General features: G+C 41.3%; 1 protein-coding gene across 3 annotated transcripts; it reads right to left on the bottom strand.

The window, feature by feature from the left end:
• Window position 1: 1 nt before the first annotated feature.
• On the bottom strand, window positions 2-21,879 carry MLH3 (mutL homolog 3). Of its 3 annotated transcripts, none has more exons than XM_079971826.1 (13): window positions 21,757-21,879; window positions 16,976-20,270; window positions 16,228-16,326; window positions 15,467-15,537; window positions 14,210-14,314; window positions 13,566-13,638; window positions 12,410-12,481; window positions 11,432-11,540; window positions 10,199-10,358; window positions 3,795-3,818; window positions 2,585-2,663; window positions 1,787-1,938; window positions 2-1,102 (listed from the first exon to the last, which is right to left on the bottom strand). In XM_079971826.1, the coding sequence occupies exons 2-13, from the start codon at window positions 20,205-20,207 to the stop codon at window positions 1,022-1,024; spliced, it is 4,257 nt and encodes a 1,418-aa protein (XP_079827952.1). In that variant the 5' UTR covers window positions 20,208-20,270; window positions 21,757-21,879; the 3' UTR covers window positions 2-1,021. The 3 variants fall into 3 exon arrangements, with proteins under 3 accessions (XP_079827952.1, XP_079827951.1, XP_079827953.1); XM_079971825.1 differs by having other exon boundaries at window positions 21,636-21,874; XM_079971827.1 differs by lacking the exons at window positions 16,228-16,326; window positions 21,757-21,879.
• Window positions 21,880-22,511: the final 632 nt, after the last annotated feature.

Raw genomic sequence — 22,511 nt, 5'->3', positions numbered from 1 at the left:
ATACTGTCTTCAAAAGATACTCTATTTGACCTTTGCTTTCTCTGTCAGAAAAAGCACTGCTCCAGTCCTGGGTTCTGTCAGCTTTATTGAAAGACATAGTATAAATCTTGGCTGAGAAAGTTTTAGGATAGCATAGAGGCTATAGAGTTCAGTGGTGGCCTAAACATTGATAGGGAATTTGCTTGCAGCTGCTAAGCCACCTTCAGTCTGTCATCACAAATTCTCCTGTAACAGGTCCAGCTCCTTGATTCTTCTACTTTGCTTCTTGAAATAGGACATAGAAATAAAGTTTAGCTATTCAGATAGTTTCTGATGGAAAGTAGCCTGCTCTCATTCTTGTTTCAATTAAATGCTGATGATACTTGCATTCAGGGCAAGTTAAAGTAACCAATTCCACAAAATAGCATCTGAATGCTTTAATTATTTAGTGAATTATTATTATTTATTGAATACCGCCCTATACCCAGAAATCTCAGGGTGGTTCAAAGAATAAGAAGCATTTTATATTGGTGGTAATTCAGTTTGAAACTCTGCATCAGTTGGATAATGCAAATCAGCATTTAAAAGTGACTTGAAATACCAAATGACAAAAATACTAAGGTAAGCAGTATAACAATTTGGTTGAAGCAACAGTTCTGATCAAATGTTGAATCTGTGTAGGACCATAATGGTATGACCATAAAGCAATGAGACAAAAGTGTGATTCTATTATTATTTTACAAAACAACCTTTCAAAAGCATTTAATTATACAGTGCTAGTGCAATGCAAGTCACTCCACATTTTTCAGGAGCACAGATGTGAATATTCTGCCTCAAATATTTTTTAAGTATTAGACAATCCTGGTCCTTGCTGAATGAATTCAGGATGCTGAAGTTCCTTCTTTTCTTGCGCTTTCAGAGTTGATCCCAGTCCCACAGTAATTTGTGTTCCATAACAGGAACATCTATTGGTATTTGCCTCAAGCACTACCTGTTGAGAGGCATCAGCATTCAATGAAATTTTAAGATCTGGTCAGCGCTTTCAGGTACAACAGTCCTTCTCTTTCCCAAAGAGTTGCCAGCACTTCACCATTTTCTTTAGTTTAGCCAGATTAGGTTTAGGCTGAAGCGGAAAAAAGAACATTAATGACTTGGTCACACATACCTTAACTCAAAGAAAATAATCCAATAATATTGCTTATAAAATCCTGTACAAACTGATATTTAAATGGAGAGTACCCTCCGAGTTTACTTTTTGTTTTTCTGCAAAATTAATTAAAACTTGTTATACAATTATCATGAACAGTGCTTGTTTCTACTTGCCTGAGAGTAAGCCCCACTGAACTCAATATGACTTACATCTGAGTAGACATTGTATAGGATTGCACTGGAAAAGATCTGCAAGAAATGTATTAGATTCTTGCCTGGTCCTGTTCAGAAATCCACATGGACATGGATGTTCAGTTCTGATTCCTCATGTGTTCCTTTACAGGTATTCAAAAAGCTAAATCTTATTTTGAAAAGGCCTTTATAGTAGTAGTTCACATAGGACTTCAACTGAACTAATTCTCAGATGAGATGCTGGATAGTTTTTGCACATTATTAAATCTCTCTATCCAAATTTGAAGTAAACCACATCGGGAAGGTTCTACCCTAAAAGGTTGCATGTAATATATACACATACAGAAGAAGAAAACTGAAGTAGTGTGTTCTACCCAGGCAAACTTGATGGTTAGTATGAAATTTCTGTTAGGATAGGTACACTCAGTCACCATATCCTGTGTATTTTGTCTACTGAATGTAATACCTGGCTTTCCTGCTGCAAGTGATCTACATCAGCAAGAGGCAGCATCGAAGGTCTCCCATGAGCACACTGAAAAGGTAACTGACAACATGACAAAGCTTCCATAAGATGGCAGCTCTCCTCCAAAGTCAAGCTGTGATTGAACTTAATAGCACCTGAAAAAGAAGAGGCTGGATGGAGTAACTCTACAAGAAGGGCAGCTCTTTCCTAGCCATGAAGTTGCATAAAAGGAGAGGGACCTCCCCCAAAAAAGCGCTATAACTATGTTAATATCTGTTTCACTACGGCAACCAACAGCGCACAATTTGCAACTCATACCTGTAGTAAAATCCGTTTTTTGCCCGTGAGGGTGAGGAAGAAACAATAGTTGTGAAAATCAAAGGCAGATTTCTCTCCACATTTCTGCTTGTGTATGCAAGTTTTTCACAGAATACACATGACATCATCCACACAACAACATCCTCCTCATCAAAATGCCATTTCATTCCCCACTCCCCCATTACTGTTCATGGGGAGTTCGCTTCGGATCCTCCATGAAAATGGTAAATCTGGATTAAATGGGAAAACAACATGGGATGGCATTTTGATAAGGATGATGCTTTTTAGATGCAGCACAAAACTTGCATGCATGAGCAGCACTGAGTTCACAGTAAACTGATAAACGGAAGCACAGTTTCAGTATGAAACATCATAGATCCCTGCTGTTCTGCTTTTAATGAAAACTACACCTGTCCTCTCTGAAAGTGTGAGGAAGGTTTCTGTAGAAGAAAGGTGGCCCAAGATAAACAATGCTTTCCTTACCATGGCAAGCCTGGGAAGCCAGCACCTTCAGAATTGTTAGAGGCAGTGTCCCTCGTGCCCCTCCTGTGGATTGCAGAAGCTGAAAAACAACAATTGTTTCTAAAGACAACTAAGAATGAAAAGTCACAGCAACTAGAGATAGTGAGGTCCCAGGTGGTCCATAAGGTCCCAGGTGGTCCATATAACCTTGCCTTTCTCATGCCATGCTCTGCACCAGCAGTCAACTAGGCATATCCACGCTTCCTGTTGCCCTGCTGCTTTCACTAGGTGAAACCCCTCTTTAGCACTCAATCAGAGCAAACAGCAATTCAGCTTTTCCCCTGGATTCACATTGGCTCCAATTTAGTACCAAAGAGCAGTCTTTCCCCGGGAAAGGAGCAGGGCAAGGGGAAAACTGCTCAGACATGGCACAAGTGGAGGTGTGGACAAGCTCTAAATTTGAAACAATTCACTGTTGCATCCAAGCATTAGACTCCTTCCTCAGCAAGGAGGGGAGAGTGCTCAGCAGAGAGCTCCCTTTAAGGATTTTGCTCCCAGTCCCCTTCATAATCCTGGGGGTGGTTACTAACTGTTTTCCTTCTCCTAGTAAAAAATCTCATTCAAGTGTAAGTTGTGAACAGCCCTTAGGCTGTTACAGACTGTTAGTTCCTTTAACAAGGGAATATGAATTCTCCCCTGGTTATTTTAGAACCCTACACAATAAAAGAACAATTTATGTGGAGCACTATATATTTCACCCCTTCCTTTTCCATGTAACAAAAGCTTGTACCACAGATTCTCCAGTGAAAGGCCATTTGTGGTTTAAACATACATGGTTATTTATTTACTGATGTATCTGCTCCCTTCTAGACACTGTTTTGTTACTGTGTTTATTCTGGGAGCTTCACTATTTCTGGGCTGTGTTGTTTTAGAATCTCAAAGAAGGGGGTGAATTGCCGTCTACCAATGGCAAGAGTGAAGAATGTACATTTGCTTTGAAACAGTTAGATGTCACAGGTCCAAGGACAACATGATGCGGCTGCTCTCTTTCTTCCAACTCCTCCCCAAGCATAGAGGGAGGGCTGGCTTTTCTTATCCTCCTGTTCTGGCCACTGGTGGGAAGGAGTCTGCCCCAACCTCAGGATTCCAAAACATGCAGATGGAAATTCAATATGCTTTCCGACTTTAGGAGGGTAATGTGCGAGTCATGTCTAATTCATACACACCATACCTCAATTTCCTCTCGAATGAACTCCTAAAAAAATACAAAAGATACAGATCAGACAAATGAGGTTATGTTCTTTTCTCACCCTCACAAACAAAATCTCTGTCCTTCAAAAAGGGATTATCAAAACCATGGTAACAAAAAAACAAAAACAAAAAAAAAATCAGAATACAAAGGATCTATACATGCCCATTTCAGCACACCAGATGTCTCAGAGGAAAGTATGTGGATGGAACTAAGAAGCCCATTATGTAGTAAACTTGCAGATATAATGTTAAATTTATTGTGTTTTAATTAGTTATTATAAACTGCCCTGGAAATTTTGAATTGAAAGATGATACAGAAATGTTTCAAAATAAATTAATGGGTAGTAGTCAACTAAGTTTACTTGGAGTACACCCACTGGAATTAATGGACCTAACTTAGTCATGTTCATTAATTTCAATGGGTCCACTCTGATTAAAACTTGGTTGACTATCAGCCTTAATGGATTTTCATGCATGAGTATGACTGCAGTTTCCCCAAACCCATCTTGCCAATTACAATGGAAAATAGGCTAAGCAAATCCTGGGTATAAAATGCTCTGCAGGTTTAAGTATCTATATTTCTATATATATTTCTATATATTTGGATGTTAAATATATTAGGATTAGGCTGCTATCTGTATGAAGCAGCTAATACATCTGCAGAGTAAATAACCTATCCACTTTAGGTAAGAATTATTAGCAAGCTGTTCCAGTCTGCCTGATCAAGACCTGTATGTAACACTGCGAAAGCTCAGGAAAAACTTAACCGATATAGTGGAAACAATACTGAAAGATCATGCTTTAATCTGGTAGCATCTCTGAATAGAATTTTCCTCATACGTCTTCCAATATTTTTATTCTCCTCACCATTCCAGATCCTCAGAGTCTATGCCTAATGTGCAACATAATCCACATGTGGAAACAGTTTTCAAATACAGATCTCCAAAGTGGATGCATACAGAAGAAACATAATCTATAACCAGACAACACATACCCAGCTTCTGCTGCACCCTCTCACAGTTACCTACAGTCATTAAATGTGAATGTAATTCCCCAACTACATTAATTACATTATTTCCCTTAAAAGTACGGCCTTGGCTGTCATTCAGTGCATTTTGTAATAACTCTGGTTATTACAGAATGTCAAAAACTGAATGTGCAATTCTTCCACAGTAAGCAAGATGGTATGTGTGCAAACACACACACGAACCAACTTGGAGGAAAGGCAACTGTTAATTCGCTTCTTTGTCAGAAAGAGTACCCACTCACAAGTCTCAATAGGCCAAGTTGAGGAAAGCAAACCTATCTCTGTCAACAACATAAGACTTCCAATACAACTGTACGAAGTGCTGCACTGACAACCTGTAATAATAATAATAATAATAATAATTTATTATTTGTACCCCGCCCATCTGGCTGGGTTTCCCCAGCCACTCTGGGCGGCTTCCAACAAAGATGAAAAATACACTAAAATGTCACATATTAAAAACTTCCCTGAACAGGGCTGCCTTCAGATGTCTTCTGAATGTCAGGTAGCTGTTTATCGCTTTGACATCTGATGGGAGGGCGTTCCACAGGTTCCCTGTAACTTGGCCTCTCGCAGTGAGGGAAGCGCCAGAAGGCCCTCGGAGCTGGACCTCAGTGTCCGGGCAGAACGATGGGGGAGGAGACGCTCCTTCAGATATACTGGACCAAGGCCGTTTAGGGCTTAAAAGGTCAGCACCAACACTTTGAATTGTGCTCGGAAACGTACTGGGAGCCAATGTAGGTCTTTCAAGACTGGTGTTATATGGTCTCGGCGGCCGCTCCTAGTCACCAGTCTAGCTGCCGCATTCTGGATTAGTTGTAGTTTCCGGGTCACCTTCAAAGGTAGCCCCACGTAGAGCGCACTGCAGTAGTCCAAGCGGGAGATAACCAGAGCATGCACCACTCCGGCGAGACAGTCTGCAGGCAGATAGGGTCTCAGCCTACGTACCAGATGGAGCTGGTAAACAGCTGCCCTGGATACAGATTTGACCTGTGCCTCCATGGACAGCTGTGAGTCCAAAATGACTCCCAGGGTGCGCACCTGGTCCTTCAGGGGCACAGTTACCCCATTCAGGACCAGGGAATCCTCCACACCTGCCCGCCTCCTGTCCCCCAAAAACAGTACTTCTGTCTTGTCAGGATTCAACCTCAATCTGTTAGTCGCCATCCATCCTCCAACCACCTACAGACACTCACACAGGACCTTCACCGCCTTCACTGGTTCTGATTGAAAAGAGAGGTAGAGCTGGGTATCATCCGCATACTGATGAACACCCAGCCCAAACCTCCTGATGATCTCTCCCAGTGGCTGCATGTAAATGTTGAAAAGCATGGGGGAGAGGACAGAACCCTGAGGCACCCCACAAGTGAGAGCCCAGGGGTCTGAACACTCATCCCCCACCACCACTTTCTGAACACGGCCCAGGAGAAAGGAGCGGAACCACTGTATGACAGGCGTGCCTGGAGTTGTTCAGCAACCACTCGCTCAATCACCTTGCCCAAGAATGGAAGATTTGAGACTGGGCGATAATTGGCCATCGTGGCCGCATCTAAAGATGGTTTTTTAAGAAGCGGTTTAATAACCGCCTCTTTCAGCAGGTCTGGGAAGGCTCCCTCACGGAGGGAAGCATTCACCACCCCACGAAGCCCATCGCCCAGTCCTTCCCGGCTAGCTTTTATAAGCCAGGATGGGCAAGGATCCAGGAGACAGGTGGTTGACTTCACTCGTCCAAGCAGCCTGTCCACATCCTCGGAGGTAACAGATTGGAATTGATCCCACACAACTTGACTAGACAGGACTCTAGCACTCTCCCGCCCTGGCCCTGCTCCCCACGGTGGAGTCTACTTCTTCCCGAATCTGAGCGATTTTATCTGCAAAAAAATCATTGCAGGAGATCATGTGGCCCATACTGGGCCCCGATGTCGCAGGTGGTTCCGCTAAATTGTGAACCACCTGAAAAAGTCTCCTGCTGCTGTTTTCTGCAGATGCAATGGATGCAATAGAGGCGGCGAAGAAAGTCTTCTTTGCCGTCGCTATTGCCACTTGGTAGGCTCGACGTTGAGCTCTAACCTGTGTCCGGTCAGATTCGGAATGAGTTATCCGCCACCGGCGCTCTAGCCGTCTCAACGATTGTTTCATAGAATCATAGAATCATAGAGTTGGAAGAGACTACAAGGGCCATCGAGCCCAACCCCCTGTCAAGTAGGAAACACCATCAGAGCACTCCTGACATATGGTTGTCAAGCCTCTGCTTAAAGACCTCCAAAGAAGGAGACTCCACCACACTCCTTGGCAGCAAATTCCACTGTCGAACAGCTCTTACTGTCAGGAAGTTCTTCCTAATGTTTAGGTGGAATCTATTTTCTTGTAGTTTGGAACCATTGCTCCGTGTCCGCTTCTCTGGCAGAAAACAACCTTTCTCCCTCCTTTATGTGACATCCTTTTATATATTTGAACATGGCTATCATATCACCCCTTAACCTCCTCTTCTCCAGGCTAAACGTTCCTCATAAGGCATCGTTTCCAGGCCTTTGACCATTTTGGTTGCCCTCCTCTGGACACGTTCCAGTTTGTCAATGTCCCTCTTGAATTGTGGTGCCCAGAACTGGACACAGTACTCCAGGTTTCATTGCCCTCAGATCCGTGGAAAACCACGGGGCTCTCCGGGCTCCATGCAATCGGAGAGGGTGCTTCGTAGCCAAACAGTCAATAGCCCTGGTTAACTCCACATTCCGGTGGGCCACCAGGGAATCGGCTGAAAGGCCATCAACATGGGATAAAGCATCCCCTACCACCCTCTGGAAACCATTTGTATCCATTAAGTGGCGGGGGCGGACCATCCGAATCGGTCCCACCTCCCTGCGGAGGGGATGGGTCGCAGAAAAGTCCAGTTGCACCAGGAAGTGATCTGACCATGGCACTTCTTTCGTTTCGCTTTTACTTAGTGTCAGATCACCAACATCCATAGAGGTAAACACCAGGTCCAAGGCATGTCCGCGGCTATGGGTTGGGCCAGACTTATTCAGGGACAGCCCCATGGAGGCCATGCTTTCCACGAAGTCTCGAGCGGCCCCTTGTAAGGTCGTGTCGGCATGGATGTTAAAATCCCCTAGGACAACCAAGCTAGGTGTCTCCAGGAGAACATCCGCCACAACCTGAAGCAGCTCGGGCAGGGAATCCTTGGTGCAGCGGGGAGGTCGGTACACCAAAAGGAATCCTGTACTGCCCCTATTGCCCAACTTCCAGAACATGCACTCGGAAAACTGGGTCTTCCCAATAGGACGCCTGGTGCAAACTAATGACTTCCTAAAAATCACTGCAACCCCCCCTCCCCGCCCACATGACCTGGGTTGCTGTGCGTAAGAGAAACCTGGTGGAGAAGCGGCGGCAAGGACAGGCCCATCTGCTTCATCCAACCAAGTCTCTGTTACACATGCCAGGTCAAGTCCTCCATCCATGATCAAGTCATGGATGGCAGTGGTCTTATGAATCACTGACCTGGCATTGCACAGCAGCACCTTCAGGTCATGTGGGTATCCCTTGCTGATTCTAGTATCCATCCGGTCAGGACCAGACCCGGAGGCAGGGATAGTCCTCAGACAACAACTAAACCTGCCTCCTCTGTAATGACATGGTCTGGTCTTAGCGTAACTCCTCCTCCTACCCGTGATCACTGAGATCGGTTGTCCCAGTGCATCCCCCCCTGTGGAACCCACAAAGCAATCCTGAGGTTGAAACGACTCAGAAATCATACATGGTAAATGAGGACATCTGGTTTCCGAAAAGTCATACAAGCTCTGAACTGATCTCTAGCCTGATTCTTAAATTAAAAAGTGACAAATATGAGGCTGTATTCCCCAAATGTCTCAACAAATGAAAATGATTTGTTAAAATGTTACATGGAAAAAATACGAGAGACATTACACATACTTCTGTAAAACAAGAAAATCTTAAATAAATAAATAAGAAAGAAAGAAAGAAAGAAAGAAAGAAAGAAAGAAAGAGAGAGATCATTACAAGATGCTAGATGGCATATTAAAAGGTGCTAGGTGGGTAAGAGATAGGACGATATTTCCTATCCAACATGCCTTTTCACCCATCATTTTTAATTTTTGTTGTTTCTTGCATTTCTTTCTCCCATTCAATGAGGTGGATGAAGTTAGGAAAAAGTCTTTCTTTTTGTGTATAAAATTTGGTGCCCTTTGACCAAGTAGTAAACTTTTTTATATGATTACTCTCAAAAAAAAATTAAAAAATTGTCAGTGGATTGTTTCATCTTATTGTATATTTATTAATAAGAGATGTTTTCATTAGCCTCTTGTTTATATAACTATTTACATGTTGTTCTGCCTTGTAAATGCTCGTGAATTATGTAAACTTTTTGAAGTTGTAAGCTGCTTTGAGCATTATCTATGATGAAAAAACAGCATACAAATAAACAATGATGACACATGAAAAAAATATGAAGCTGTAGTGGGTGGCATGGTAGTGCTGCTCACCTGGCCCCCCACAGCTGAGTTGCAGCTTGTGGCGTTTCCCTCCTAGGTGGGTCATAAGGAAAGGGTTAAATGAGTGTGAAGTGATTGGCCAGTGGAAACTGATAGGAGGAGTTAGAGTTAGAGTGGTTGAAAAGTGAGCTGAGAGTTGGGAGTTGGAGAAGGAAGAGGGAGGAATATGTGGGTTGGTCGAGTTGTGTGGTGAGAGAGTGAGAGGAATTGTTGGGTGGAGTCAGATAGTTAGTTGGGATAACCAGTTTGAAGTTGTTAGGAACGAATAGGACAGTTAAGGAAATAAGATTAAGAAACTGACAAGAAAAATTAACTGAAACCATAAGCTTGTTCATGCCTATAAATAAACTTGATTATTTGTTAATGTTAACAACTGACTGGACTCTGTGTGAGAGAACCGGGTTGGTGGCAGCGAAGAAAGCAATTACAGTGGTGGCACAGGGTAAATAGACTGTCAAACGTCCGGTGACCCTGTGTGATCGCCACACAGCTGTTTGCCCAGAAGGTGAGGGAGAGGGGCAAGGTGGCACAAAGGTTGGTGCAGTGCGGAGCCAATCTGCCACACCAAGCGGTGCATTTGCACCACACCAACCTCTCCAGCTGGCAAGCAGCAGTGACTCCACTGTCAGGAGGTCCATCCCACCACGCTGTCTGTTATTGGTGCAGGGTGCCACATAAGAGTTCTCCCACACTTCATGGTATCTTTCTGTTTTCAGGACTTCGTACAGACTCCTAGTTATGCAGGGCAGGGAACAAGAGTAATTGCAATGCAGACAGGACTTCCAAGCAACTTGCTGCCGATCGTTATTATAGAGCAGACATAGTAAATTATTCACATCCACATATCACCTGCACAATGCTCTTCGTCACTGTCTGCCTGCCACGGCGCAATTCATTGGCCTCTTTCTCCACAAAACACAGTGGCACTTTCCCAATAAGAATCTGAGAACGATTGTTCTCTGGAAAGGATACTTCAAGGCCTAAGTCCTCCAGACTTTTTTGGCAGCACCTAGAAATAAAAAAGGAAGCACAAGATTCTGAACTGGAAGATCAGCACTGGATATTCCTTTCCACCCAGTGCACAAAAGAAACACAGTATAATCAAGGATCAGCACAATAATTTGCTGATATACTTTCTTTACAAAAAGAAAAGAAAAGTGAGAAATCATTCTCTGGAGGAGCAGAGTTTCTGTTATAGAGCACTACTCATTGTTCAGTTCAGGAAAAAAAGTTTATGATTAAACAGCAAATGAACTTGTATTTGAACCTATCTTTTTAGATTGTAAATTTTATTATGATTTATGGTCAAAACATACCCTCTTACACCACAACCAAATAAATGTTTATTCAGAAGTAAGTTGCTTATTTCCAGGTCAGTGGATATAGTATGGTCTCTTTAAAGTTTGAATATTATTTATTTGTGTAGCTGAAGACATTGCAAAAGATTAAAAATGTAAAACAGAATAAAAGCAGAACAGAATATATTACACAGTTAAAATAAGTATTAAAACCAAACTTTCTGTCAGATAAGAGTTTTCTCCATTGAAGAATTTAGCTTATCAACCCCACAAACTTTTCTCCTTAAAATTGTCGCTTTAAAGGCAAAAGAAGCCACTTTTTCAGAAGTGTTGGGGGGCCTGTACCCTAATAAAGTTTAATCTAATACCCAATTGATCTCCAACTGGGAGATTTAAATACTTGAACAAGACTGCTCTTCAGTCCTTGGAGATTGAGCAAACAAATCTTTTTCACTTCCAACCAATGTAACTTGGAACTTCATAATTCGTCTACCACAGAAGAGGAACAACTCAGAGAAGGAGATACTCATTCAGTTTCAATATCAGCTGTGCGATACCAGCTACATTGGCTGCCGGTGTGTGTGTCCAGGCCTAATTTAAGGTGCTGGTCTGTCTTATCCTTGTGAATCTGAGTTATTCTTGGTTTTAGAAATAATTGATTTTTGATAACTTGTAGTTTTTATTGTTGTAAGCTGCTTTGGATGGACTTAAACCAGAAAAAGTTGTGTGTATTTTAAAAGAGAAATAAAAAGCACAGCCAATTCACAGTCTGGCTAATACCAACCATAAAAGTCTCCTCTGCTCCTCTGTTATCTCAATCTCCAATGGGGGGCAAACAGTGGAGGCCAGCAATTTCTTCTTGCCCAATTTTTCTGGTTGCTTCTCATAGGAATCTGATAACAACAAATGCACTGTTATCTATATTATATATAAGAAATGTACCTTACTGCCTCATCCTACAGCCCTATGTTTTAGAATGCAACATGCATGCAGTTTGAAGTAACATAGTACAGTATTTTCTTCAGCAGTGGACGGGAGACCTATAATATTAAGAACTGAATATTCTCTATTTTCAACCACAAGCTTGTTCATGAGACATGAGGATTCCCAGCCAGTATCAACCATGGCCATCCGAATAGGTAACAATTATAATTTCCTTTAACGCATGACCCACCCAAAAAATAGCCAAGCAAGCTGTTACAAGTATAGTGACTCAATTTAAATCCTTTAGCAAACACTTTTTGCAGTCCCAAGGGCTTTTCACATTCTTGAGCAATTTTCGCTGCCTGGCTACAACCAGAAAAGTTTCTCTTGGACTCTTCCCTGTAGAAAATTCATAACTCTTGTTGACAAGGAGGTCAATGAACTGTTATAGGCACAATGGACTGCTGCTGTGTTCTACTGAGTTGTGGCCAGAATCTCCTGAGGCTTGAAAAATACACATCCCTTGTTGGACAGAGGAGATTATTCACAATCAGCTAAAAAAATGGGATGTAAAGAAAAATCGGACAGGAGTGCCTGGCGTTCTCTGGTCCATGGGGTCACGAAGAGTCGGACACGACTAAACGACTAAACAACAACAACAACAACAACAAAGAAAAATCAAAAGAAGCCAACGTTGGGGATGCTAGTTCTCACAATGAAACTGATCCTATATTTTCATTCTCTACAATTAACTGACATATGTCACAACAAATCTAATACAGATTTGCATCAGAAAAGGAAGAAAGCTGCTCTTTTTTTTAACCACCTGTAACTATACCTGTAATAAGTTGCTCTAGGCGGATACGCTCATGGGCTGCATGCTGATCCACCAGCACTAAGAGATTTCCACCTAGATCAAAAGCATCATACAAAATTCAGCATATAAACTTGTGCTACTATTTTCTTTTGACCTCATCTCATCCAATAGAATAAATACAAATTTTCTGAGCATATGCTGGAATTTTTTTAAAAAAAGAAAGAGGAGATATTATCTTATACTGTATGTCATGCAGCAAAAAAGTATCAGGGAAGCAGATAAAATGCATAATAGTTTCTGTTATCGTTTAAGAGATTCTTTTAAATCCCATTTTTGAAAAACTAAATTATGTCAAAGGCTTGGTATGGGGAAAACCCCCCACCAAGGAAGTAACTTCTTACATACAAGCTGTGGCAATAATATTGTGTGCAAAAGATTGGAGATAACAAAGAATACTGTAAGTAAAAGAATAGCTAAAAAATGTTTAGATTGGGCATTAATGGAAAACCTGTTATATTACTTTGAAGCACTAGAAAAAAGAAAATTGCAGTATTTTTACACATTACTTCCCCAGTCAAAGAGCGATCTTAAGAGGTTTTAAGGTGTTAATATTGTATAGTCTACTCTCAATGCAAGGTTAAATAGGTTCTCTTTTGATATGTTCTACAGATGAATTCAATAAAAGTCTATTCTACACACTAATTTATGAATTAGCAATCATTATTTGAATCTACATCATATCATTAAGATATTTTGTAGATTTGTCCTATTGACCAGGGGTTGGGAACCTCCAGCATGCAGACCAATCCTGCCCCACAAGGGGGATCCAATTTGGCCCACAAGACCATCTTCCCCAGGTCACCCCCATTGGGCCATCAGCTGACAACATTGGTGACATCAACTGAGAGGCTGGATGATGGAGTTTAGTCTTGCACTGCCTGTGTGCCCCATTCCCAGCACGGAACAGGATCGTGCAGCCAAGGGAACAGCATTTAATTTCTGCTCTTCAACTGAGGAGTAGAGATTAAAGTCTTCTCAAAAGCAACATGGCCCAGGATGCCAGCCTAGAAATGCCATTACTGGCTCAATATGAAAAGAGTTATGTCATTGTCCCGGGTAAAGCCAAGTTCTACAAAAGCTGCAAAACCCCATTACTCAGAGGAAGTAGCATTCTTACCTGTGTCTTCATTCTCATCAGCCGTAGTATTTATTAAACAAGCAATAAATTTATTGTCCACTTGATTAAGAACCTGTAACACATTCAGTTGACTATTCATTAAAACTTGCAAATAAATCTATAATAACTCTATAATAATTCAACAAAGATGGGACGCAAGTGGCGCTGTGGGTTAAACCACAGAGCCTAGGACTTGCCGATCAGAAGGTCGGCGCTTCGAATCCCCGCGACGGGATGAGCTCCTGTTGCTCGGTCCCAGCTCCTGCCAACCTAGCAGTTCAAAAGCACATCAAAGTGCAAGTAGATAAATAGGTACTGCTCTGGCGGGAAGGTAAACGGTGTTTCCATGCGCTGCTCTGGTTCACCAGAAGCGGCTTAGTCATGCTGGCCACATGACCCGGAAGCTGTACGCCGGCTCCCTCGGCCAATAAAGCAAGATGAGCGCCGCAACCCCAGAGTTGGCCATGACTGGACCTAATGGTCAGGGGTCCCTTTTTAATTCAACAAAAATATTTCACTAGTTCAACAATTTGTTGACATACACCAGTAAAACATTCTTTGCTAACAACAGCTATTAACTACTGCACTGTCTGTATCTTTCCAACTCAAAAGAAATGTTTTGTGCAAATTGTTAGCATATTTACCTGCACTGAATCAATCATATTCTTGGTGAACCTATATGGGTACAGGATATTATGGATTTTCACAGCAAGATTATCAGCTTGCCCACTGCTCACATTAAGAGCAACCTATAAAACATATAATCAAAATTAACTTATTAGGATGTCCGCTGGAACAACAAATATCAGAACTCAAAATCATATGAACAATTGTTTTTAAACAATGCTCTTCATAACAGAACTCAAAGTCCCATTTAAATAGTATTGACATGGGTGTTTCCCACACCATCTTGCAAACCTCTGTGGGACGCTAAATAAAGTTGTAACATCAACAGTGTGCAGTCCTTCTGATCAAGATAAGTGGGTTTTTTGCAGCAATCTTACCCAAAACATTTAAATTGGTCCCACTGATATTTGAGAAGCGATGTGGTCACCTACTCTAGTATCTGCATTTTGTTGTATTTGGAGTGGATGCAATGAGCTAGTAAAACTATCACCCACTATTGTTGTCACCTTACACAGATGCTTAATGTCTACAGCAGTTTGAGATGATAACGATAATGATGGAAGCTATCCCTTACTGGACTGAAGCTTGAAGCTGATGTTATTTTTTAAAAGGCAACAGCAGAAGGTTTGCTACTTTGACTTGACTACTGCCAAGTTAAAATATGAATATAACCTAATGGGCATAGTGTATACTTTCCATCACTGACCAACTACTTCTATATATTTACTTGAAAGAAGTTTCCTTGAAGCTCAGTTGGACTCAGTTTCAAATAAATACCTTTATTCTAAAGATAGCCATATCCCTCATGAGTAAAGAAACTTAATTTAAATGAGCAGTAAGTGCAATGGATAATACTATAGCTTCCCTATCACATTATAGAATCCAGTTAGTCCTACAAGAATAATCACATTGCACTATTTACATTGCCAGAGATAACTGAAAACTGTGCTATAAACCATTTAGCTTATAACTAGGGCACAGTGCTTTATCCTCAAGTCAAGATTGTTGTTTTGGTAATCTAAGCAGGGCCTATAAAAGCAATTTGGCTTCCAAATGAAACAGGATAAGCTTTTGGAAAAGTTTGAACAAAAATACCACCAATTTCCAAATTGCATGAAGGACTTGTAGACTCAATAAGCATAAGAGGCGTGAGTGGTAAGTTTTTGGACAGTTCCATAAATCTATATAACAATTATTATCTCAGTCCAAAAATCACAAGTCAACATAAAACAGAAGCAAATCCCAATAATTAATGGTGACGCAATTCCACCCACCTCTGGAAAGTGAGCAAACACAGGATTGTCCCATTCAGAAAACAAGGACTGGAGAGATTCTCCTTGCGTATCTAGAAGAGAATATATGCAAAGTATTGAAACTATGGGGGTTGGTTCATATTTTTTTCATCTACAAGTTAAGATAATATCTAAGTAGAAAAAGCACACTGCCCATTATGACATTTGAGATTTTATTTTATCACATCTGCACAAGATTAGAAAACCACTTCACTGCACTATTTATATAGAAGGGTACAAAGCAAAGTTTGTATCCCCAAACCGCTGCTTAAGTAGCTCTGTCACCTTTAGGTGAGATTGTTAAAAGGTCAGGATCTTCCTCCAGTGTGTGTTTTAGTACAACAATCTGCCCTGCCTTGAAATGTTAAAGAGGGCTTGAAGTAAGTTGCTCATTCCTACTAGAGAAAACACATACCAGAACAATGATTCACCTTTCCTTGATTCATAAAGATCTCAAAAATTAAATATGGTGTCATTTCCAGACGAGAACTAGGACAATCAGAAGAAAGGGATTAATTTTCCTCTTCAAATCACTGTTGTTTACATAGAAGTAGGCACTGCATGCTATCCATATTTTAATTGACTTTGACCCTTAAAAAAGTTATTTCCAATTCCACACGTCAAGTGATTCATACAAGTCCCATTGTTAACAGACCTTGAATCACTCCAAGTTCCTGTTGGGACAGCTGGCAGAATTCTTTGGTTTGTTATTATTTAACATAGTACTCTATGTCCTGGCCTACCTCTGAAATCTTGGCTTGCTAAACTCCTCTCTTGCTGAGGTCTTGGAAGGAAGGGCACAATAAGCTCACTTCTAAATGGGTGGCATCTGCACTGAAACCCTAAATACCCAACAAAAGAATTACTTCTATAGATGTGCTTACAAGTGCTAGTCTACAAAAATGTCCACTTGCTGTTTTTATTGTAAAAGGATCAATAGGTGATTAGCATAATACAAAACATTAAAGAATCACATCAGTGCAACACTGTAATGATGGAGAAATAAGATTTAGTCAACATTTGATGAATTACGAAAGACACATCAGCAAGGAGACCTGCATATAAACTGTTCAGAAATAAAAGAACAGTGGTTTTCAGCAGGGAGTGGGGGGTGGGGGTGGGGAAGAAACTCCCAATTGCTTGAAGGAAAATTCATTCCAGGCCCAACATGTTTCAGGGGCATGTTTTGAACAGTTCTCATCAAGTGCATAAAAACACTGGTGACAATTCTTGTTCAGAGAATGTATTCCCTCTCCCTTGAAGGTCTGTTCCAAAAGGTGTTGAGACTGAAATAAATATTTTTTTCAAACACCTGGACTTTCTTCCTCCCTCTCCCCCTACTGCCTATCCTGCTACAGGTGGTTACATGGTTTTGTGCTTATAGAATCACAGAACTGAAGGGGGTCATCTCGCCCAACCTCCTGTAATGCAGGAATCACAACTAAATAATCCCTGACAATAAGCAAACCTGAAAAAACACTGTGAACTTACCACTCTCCATGACAACGTTTACAGCCACTGTGCTTATATCTTTAGTACATATAGCCTGAGGTTCCTCGCTGGGAGCAGTATAGGTGCTCAGTCCACTCAGTTTGTTGATGTATACCATCCTACCCAATGAAGCATCAAACTGCTGAAACCATTCAGAATGATGCAACTGTGGCTCTTCCTTCTCAGCTGCACTTGAGTCATCTGCAGCATCCTCCATATTGCCAGTCAAGTTCACATTTTGCAGTTCAGAGGCTTTCCCAGCTTGCTTTATAAATCCATCCACAATGCCTGTATTTTCACAGGAGCCTTCAGAATCAGCCTCTTTATTGGACAAAGCTAAACTTCTGTTTGGGGAAACTGCATATTCCCCATCAGTGTCAATGAAACATTGGCTAACAGTATCTTCCGCGTTCCCAGGTCTTGCGCTAGAGATTCCTACAGGATCATCCTGCTCATCAGAGGCTGAAGCAGAGAGAAAACTCTCTGCTCCTGTTTTTCTTGGGGAAATTTGAGGTATTTGGCAAGCACTCTGCAAAAGATTATTTTGAGATAGGTGGTCATGTCTGACTTCATCTTTTTGGCTTGAATGTGCTTGGGATTGTTCTGAAGTATGCCCTAGAGGTTCTGTAGTTAAAGTTTCTATAAGGCAGTCCTTCATTCTAGATACTTTAGAGGCAAGTGTTCCTGTGAAGTTAGTGTCAGAAAGAGGTTTATTTTTTATCTGAGAGTATTCTGTCAGTGTCAGAGGACTCTCCCTTATATGAAGAGCTTCTCCATGTAATAGACTTTCTTTTATGGAGTGCTGAGATCTTTCTAAAGAAAAAAGGCAATCATGACCACTGTTATTAGACACAAAATGTTCCTTAGTTGGAATTTCACAAGTAATAGAGTTCTGAAAATTTGTATTCTCATTAGTGGGATACCTGCCACAGGCTGGCCTTTTAACCTCACTCTTTTCCGCATCAATTGTTGGCGTACTCTTTACGTTCCCATAATGTCTTCTGAATCTATCTAACGACCCCAGCTTTGGATGCAAGCTTAGTTTTGTAAAGCCACAGGATCTAGGCCTAACTGAAGGATCAACCATTTCCCTAGTCCGAGTTGCACTGTCTAGATGATGAACAGGACCTGAAGGTGCCTTATAAATAAATTCTTTGCCATGTGATGTTACAAAGTCAACACTACCATGTGGAGGAAAAGAAACTACCTCATTCTTTTGACCTGACATGTTCTTCTTCCTCATACATTTGTTTCCAATGGCAGCACTGGTCCTCAAGTTTTCTTCAGCACTTGGAGTTTTCTCTGAAAACTCTAGCTTTTTTCTAAATATATCCTTGGCACTTATTGGACCCAGTTGTGTCTGTCTGTCTAATGAACTGTTAATTTCTGTTGTTTTGTGAGGTGGCAGATTTTGCATCAGATGTGTTATAAGGCCTGTGGAACACAACTTAATTTTTTTCCTTCCCATTACCACTTCTCCATTGACATTTGATCCTGCAGACGGTTCCCTACCTGTCACTGGCTTATATTTTCCTATCAATCCGTGTCCAAGAAGAGATTCACCTTCAAACTCATTAACATCTTCCATAGCTTCAATATGTCTCAGAGTGACAGTGTTGGGGTTACTTTCGTGAAGGGCTCTGTCTTGTTGCCTATTTGCACAGTTATCATGTTTCTCAGTACAAAGTGAAGTAGAAGCATACTTTTCTATTTCTAAAGCAACTGTCCTGTCCTGTTCGCCGATTTCTTCTGGACACTTGGAATTAATTGGCTCAACAGGGAGATTATCAGAAATGTTTGATTCTTGGTGTAGGTTACCCAACTTTGGCAAGCTGGGAATTGTGCCATTTTTGTCAGGCAGAAAATTCTTCACATTACTGCTACTCAGATCATGAACAGGTCCAGTGCTAGTCAAATCTGAGCCAGCATCTATTCCCTCCAAATTGTTAGTTGGTGCTGTGTGGTCTGATGTCTTATTTTCATGAATTAATTTCCTTTTGACAGACTTTGACTGCAGATTAAACATTTCATAAGAATCCACAATATTATCAGAAGCTCTCTTGAAACTCTCCTGCAAGTCCTTCTCCTCAAGGAGAGATGGATGTAAATCTACAGTTTTAACTAAACAAAAGCCATTGTTTTCATTAAATTCCTTAACGTCTTCACCACACAGCTCAATAAATAAATGTTCTCGCTTTAAAAAATATTTTACTCCTTCCTCAATGCAATCTAGGAGAGCATTCCAGTTGTGAAACTCTATTAGAGTTTTTGCAGGTTCCAAACACACATCATACGCATCATATGGACATTTCACATTGATAATAAAGACTCCATAGAGCTCTGGGCCAGAGCGCTGACGAGCAGGACTTGAAGTCGAAGACCCACTTTTTGTCTTACATATAATGCTTTGTTTTCTTAATAAAAAGTCAATAAGTTTATGCAATCTTGTTTTTAATACCAATCTATTATTCACATATAGAAACTGAATATTCTTATTGTAATGCCCTTCAGAACTGATAAAACCACTTATCTCGAATACTGCAGATTTATAATTTATTTCTCGTAATTTCTGGGATCTACCTAGATCATAAATCTGAGAAAACCGAGATCGTGTATCTTTTGTCTTTGGTAACTGAAGCACCATTGAACAGGAAGCATCATTCCTTAAAGAAAATGAGATGGAGGGATGAATAAGTGAAAGAGCCTCTACTTTATGCCTCACTCTCTCAAATTCCAATCTGGAATCCATGCACTTTCTTCTCACAGGTAATTGGTGGAATAAATTGTATGCAGTCACTGTTGTTCCAGCACTTGGTCTATTCAATTCTGTTTCAGAGACTTCCAGTCCTTTTCCATTGTGAAAAAGTTTCAGGAAGGTTTTTGCTACCTTATTTGTCTTGGATGATATTTCCAATATACTGGCCATGTTTGCTATGCTTGCCAAAGCTTCTCCACGGAAGCCATAAAACTTTAGATTTTCTAGGTCTTCCACTGAGTAGCATTTACTGGTAAAATACCTATTTCCCACTTTGTTGAGGTCATCTCTTCCCATCCCACTGCCATTATCCACCACCTGGACTTTAAAAGTTTCCATATCCAATCGGACAGCCACACATGTTGCTTTAGCATCTATGCTGTTAAGGACAAGCTCCTCAACACACTGGCCTAGTGAGTTGATGGCCACTCCAGACCGCAAACTGGTTTGCACTTCTTCAGCCAAGCATTTGATCATCACAAAAGTGGAAGGATGAAAACCTCAGGAGACTGGTATGTACTGCCGCTTTCTCTGAATCCCCTATAAGAAAACAGAGTGAAAACAACCAAAAGCTTAATAGATATATTTAGCCAGATGCCTCATAAATTCCTTAACATTTCCCTAGTTTGTTTCCATGGTCATTCTTGTTGCCTTACAGCACAACCCTATATTTGCCTACTCATAAGTAAGCCTCATAGAGTCAAATGGTGCTTAGTCCCAGTTTGCAGCATTTGTCAACAAAATTCAGTTCTCTTTTTGGAAAAGTTCAGCAATTGCAGAATAGCTCCATTTGTTTCTAAGTTGATTCAACACTTCTTTATGTTCTGTCCAAACCATATGAACATGCACATATACACAAAATCCAAAGCCATCAATGCCAAAGCTAAATTATGACAAATAACTGATTTTTGGTGAATTCAACATGTGGTTTCACAAGTTGAAAACAACACACATATACACACAGGATTGTGTCAACTTAATATGAGTGAAATTGAGCATAACTGCTGGACACTAATGCAGAGTGCCATAATTTAGCTGGCACACAGATGGTAATAAGTGAAGATACACAAATATTGTGCTTATTACAAATGTTCTAGATGGGGGCTTAATATTGTAAATGGGGCATTAGCAACATTTTTAACCTACTGGATTTTCCACAGAAAGGGTAAATCTAGGGAAAAATTATGCTCTGGTATTTTCATGCGAATAACATTACATGGATGCTGCAAAAATAAATAAAAAAAGAGAACTGATTCCACAATAAACACTTATCTGGAAGCACCCAAAAACTGTACAGTCCATTCAGACTAGTTACACACAGAAAGAAGCTAGTGTGGTGCTGGCTTTGAGAGGATACATAAAGTTAAAAAATGAAAAAGGAAGCACCAGCTAGCCACCGCTTCCTTTGCTTCTTGGTTACTGCAATGCCAATTCCCATTGCTTGGACCAGTATTTGCAGAGCAGATATAGAGTCATTGTTAAAATACTGGCTGAAGCACAAGTTCAAAACTATCCTCAGTTTTGACACTCACTTAGAAGATCTTGGGCCAGTCAGCCACTCTCAGTCTATCCCATTTCATGGGACTGCTATTGTGCCAACCAGGGTTTGAGAAATAAAATACAGTAAATGAGTACCTAGAAAGATTTGAATAAAGCAAACGCACTTTTAAAATACAATTAAAACCCCTTATGAAGCGATTCCAGCTGATGAGGGGAAAGGGGGGAGGATATATACCCGCCTCTTTCCTCAACTAAAGCAAGACTTTGGGGTGACCAAAGCTGGAGAGAAAAGCAGGTGCTCGAGACTTTATAAAGACAAAGTAGAAAGCGGTTGGTCTGCCCCGGGTAAAGCACTGGCTGGACTGTCTCCTCCCTCCTTGCATCCCAGGCGTGCTCGCAACAGACCCGCTTCTCTTCCTCGCTCCGCCTCCCGCAACCGGACAAGGCACCAATCCACATCCGTGGCAGCCAAATCGACTTGCATCTCCCGCCGCCTCAGCTGGTGAAATTCACTGTCAGACACCACCTGAAAACTCGACGGCGGCAGCGCTGAGGAGGGAGGCCTGTCGTCGTTGTTGTTGTTGCTGCTGCTCAACAGCCACCGGCGAAAGCATCCGGACACCGATTCCCAGCGTGCAGAAACACGTTGCAATGCACCCTGGGTATTGTAGTCTTTTCGAAACTCTCATTCGCCAGCCCCGCTGGTAGGATCCTTTGTGTTTGCCGCACAAAGTCTGTGTTGGACGTCCCTGGGGCGCTCCTAATGAAGGGCCGATAAGTCAGCCCTGCAAAAGCGGCGTGGAATAAGTAGCAGCAAAAGAAATCTCTGTAGGCAAGGGAGCGAAGGAACTCAGAAAATTTGTTTCTAGCGCTGTGCACAATTGCATTCTTTCCATCCGATGAACTGGGCTCTAAGCCATGAAAGCTGATAACATAATAAAATTTATTAGCCTTTAAGGTGCAATGATAGTGTTTTAGCTGAACAGACTAATACAGCTGCCTCTGTGAAAATTATTCAGAGGCCAAAGCAAATCAGGGGATGGATGTTGGGTTTGAAACACACAGGTTGGAGTCTTTTTTGTGCTCTTTAAATTCATCAGATCTGAGCATTAGCTATATAGCCTTCTCAATGCAGTACAGACTGCATACACATGACGTGTTTGTAAACCAGTTTTATATGGATAGGCTCCACTGTTAAGAATATAAGAGCCTTGCTGGATCAGGCCAAAGGCCTGTCTAGTCAAGTAACCAGTGTGGCCAAGCACATACCAATGGGAAGCC

The sequence above is a fragment of the Podarcis cretensis genome (genome assembly GCF_951804945.1).
Source record: "Podarcis cretensis genome assembly, chromosome: 1".
In the NCBI taxonomy this organism is placed as follows: domain Eukaryota; kingdom Metazoa; phylum Chordata; class Lepidosauria; order Squamata; family Lacertidae; genus Podarcis; species Podarcis cretensis.
The sequence above is the reverse complement of the archived record's forward strand: the minus strand, read 5'-3'. Positions and strand labels throughout refer to the sequence as shown.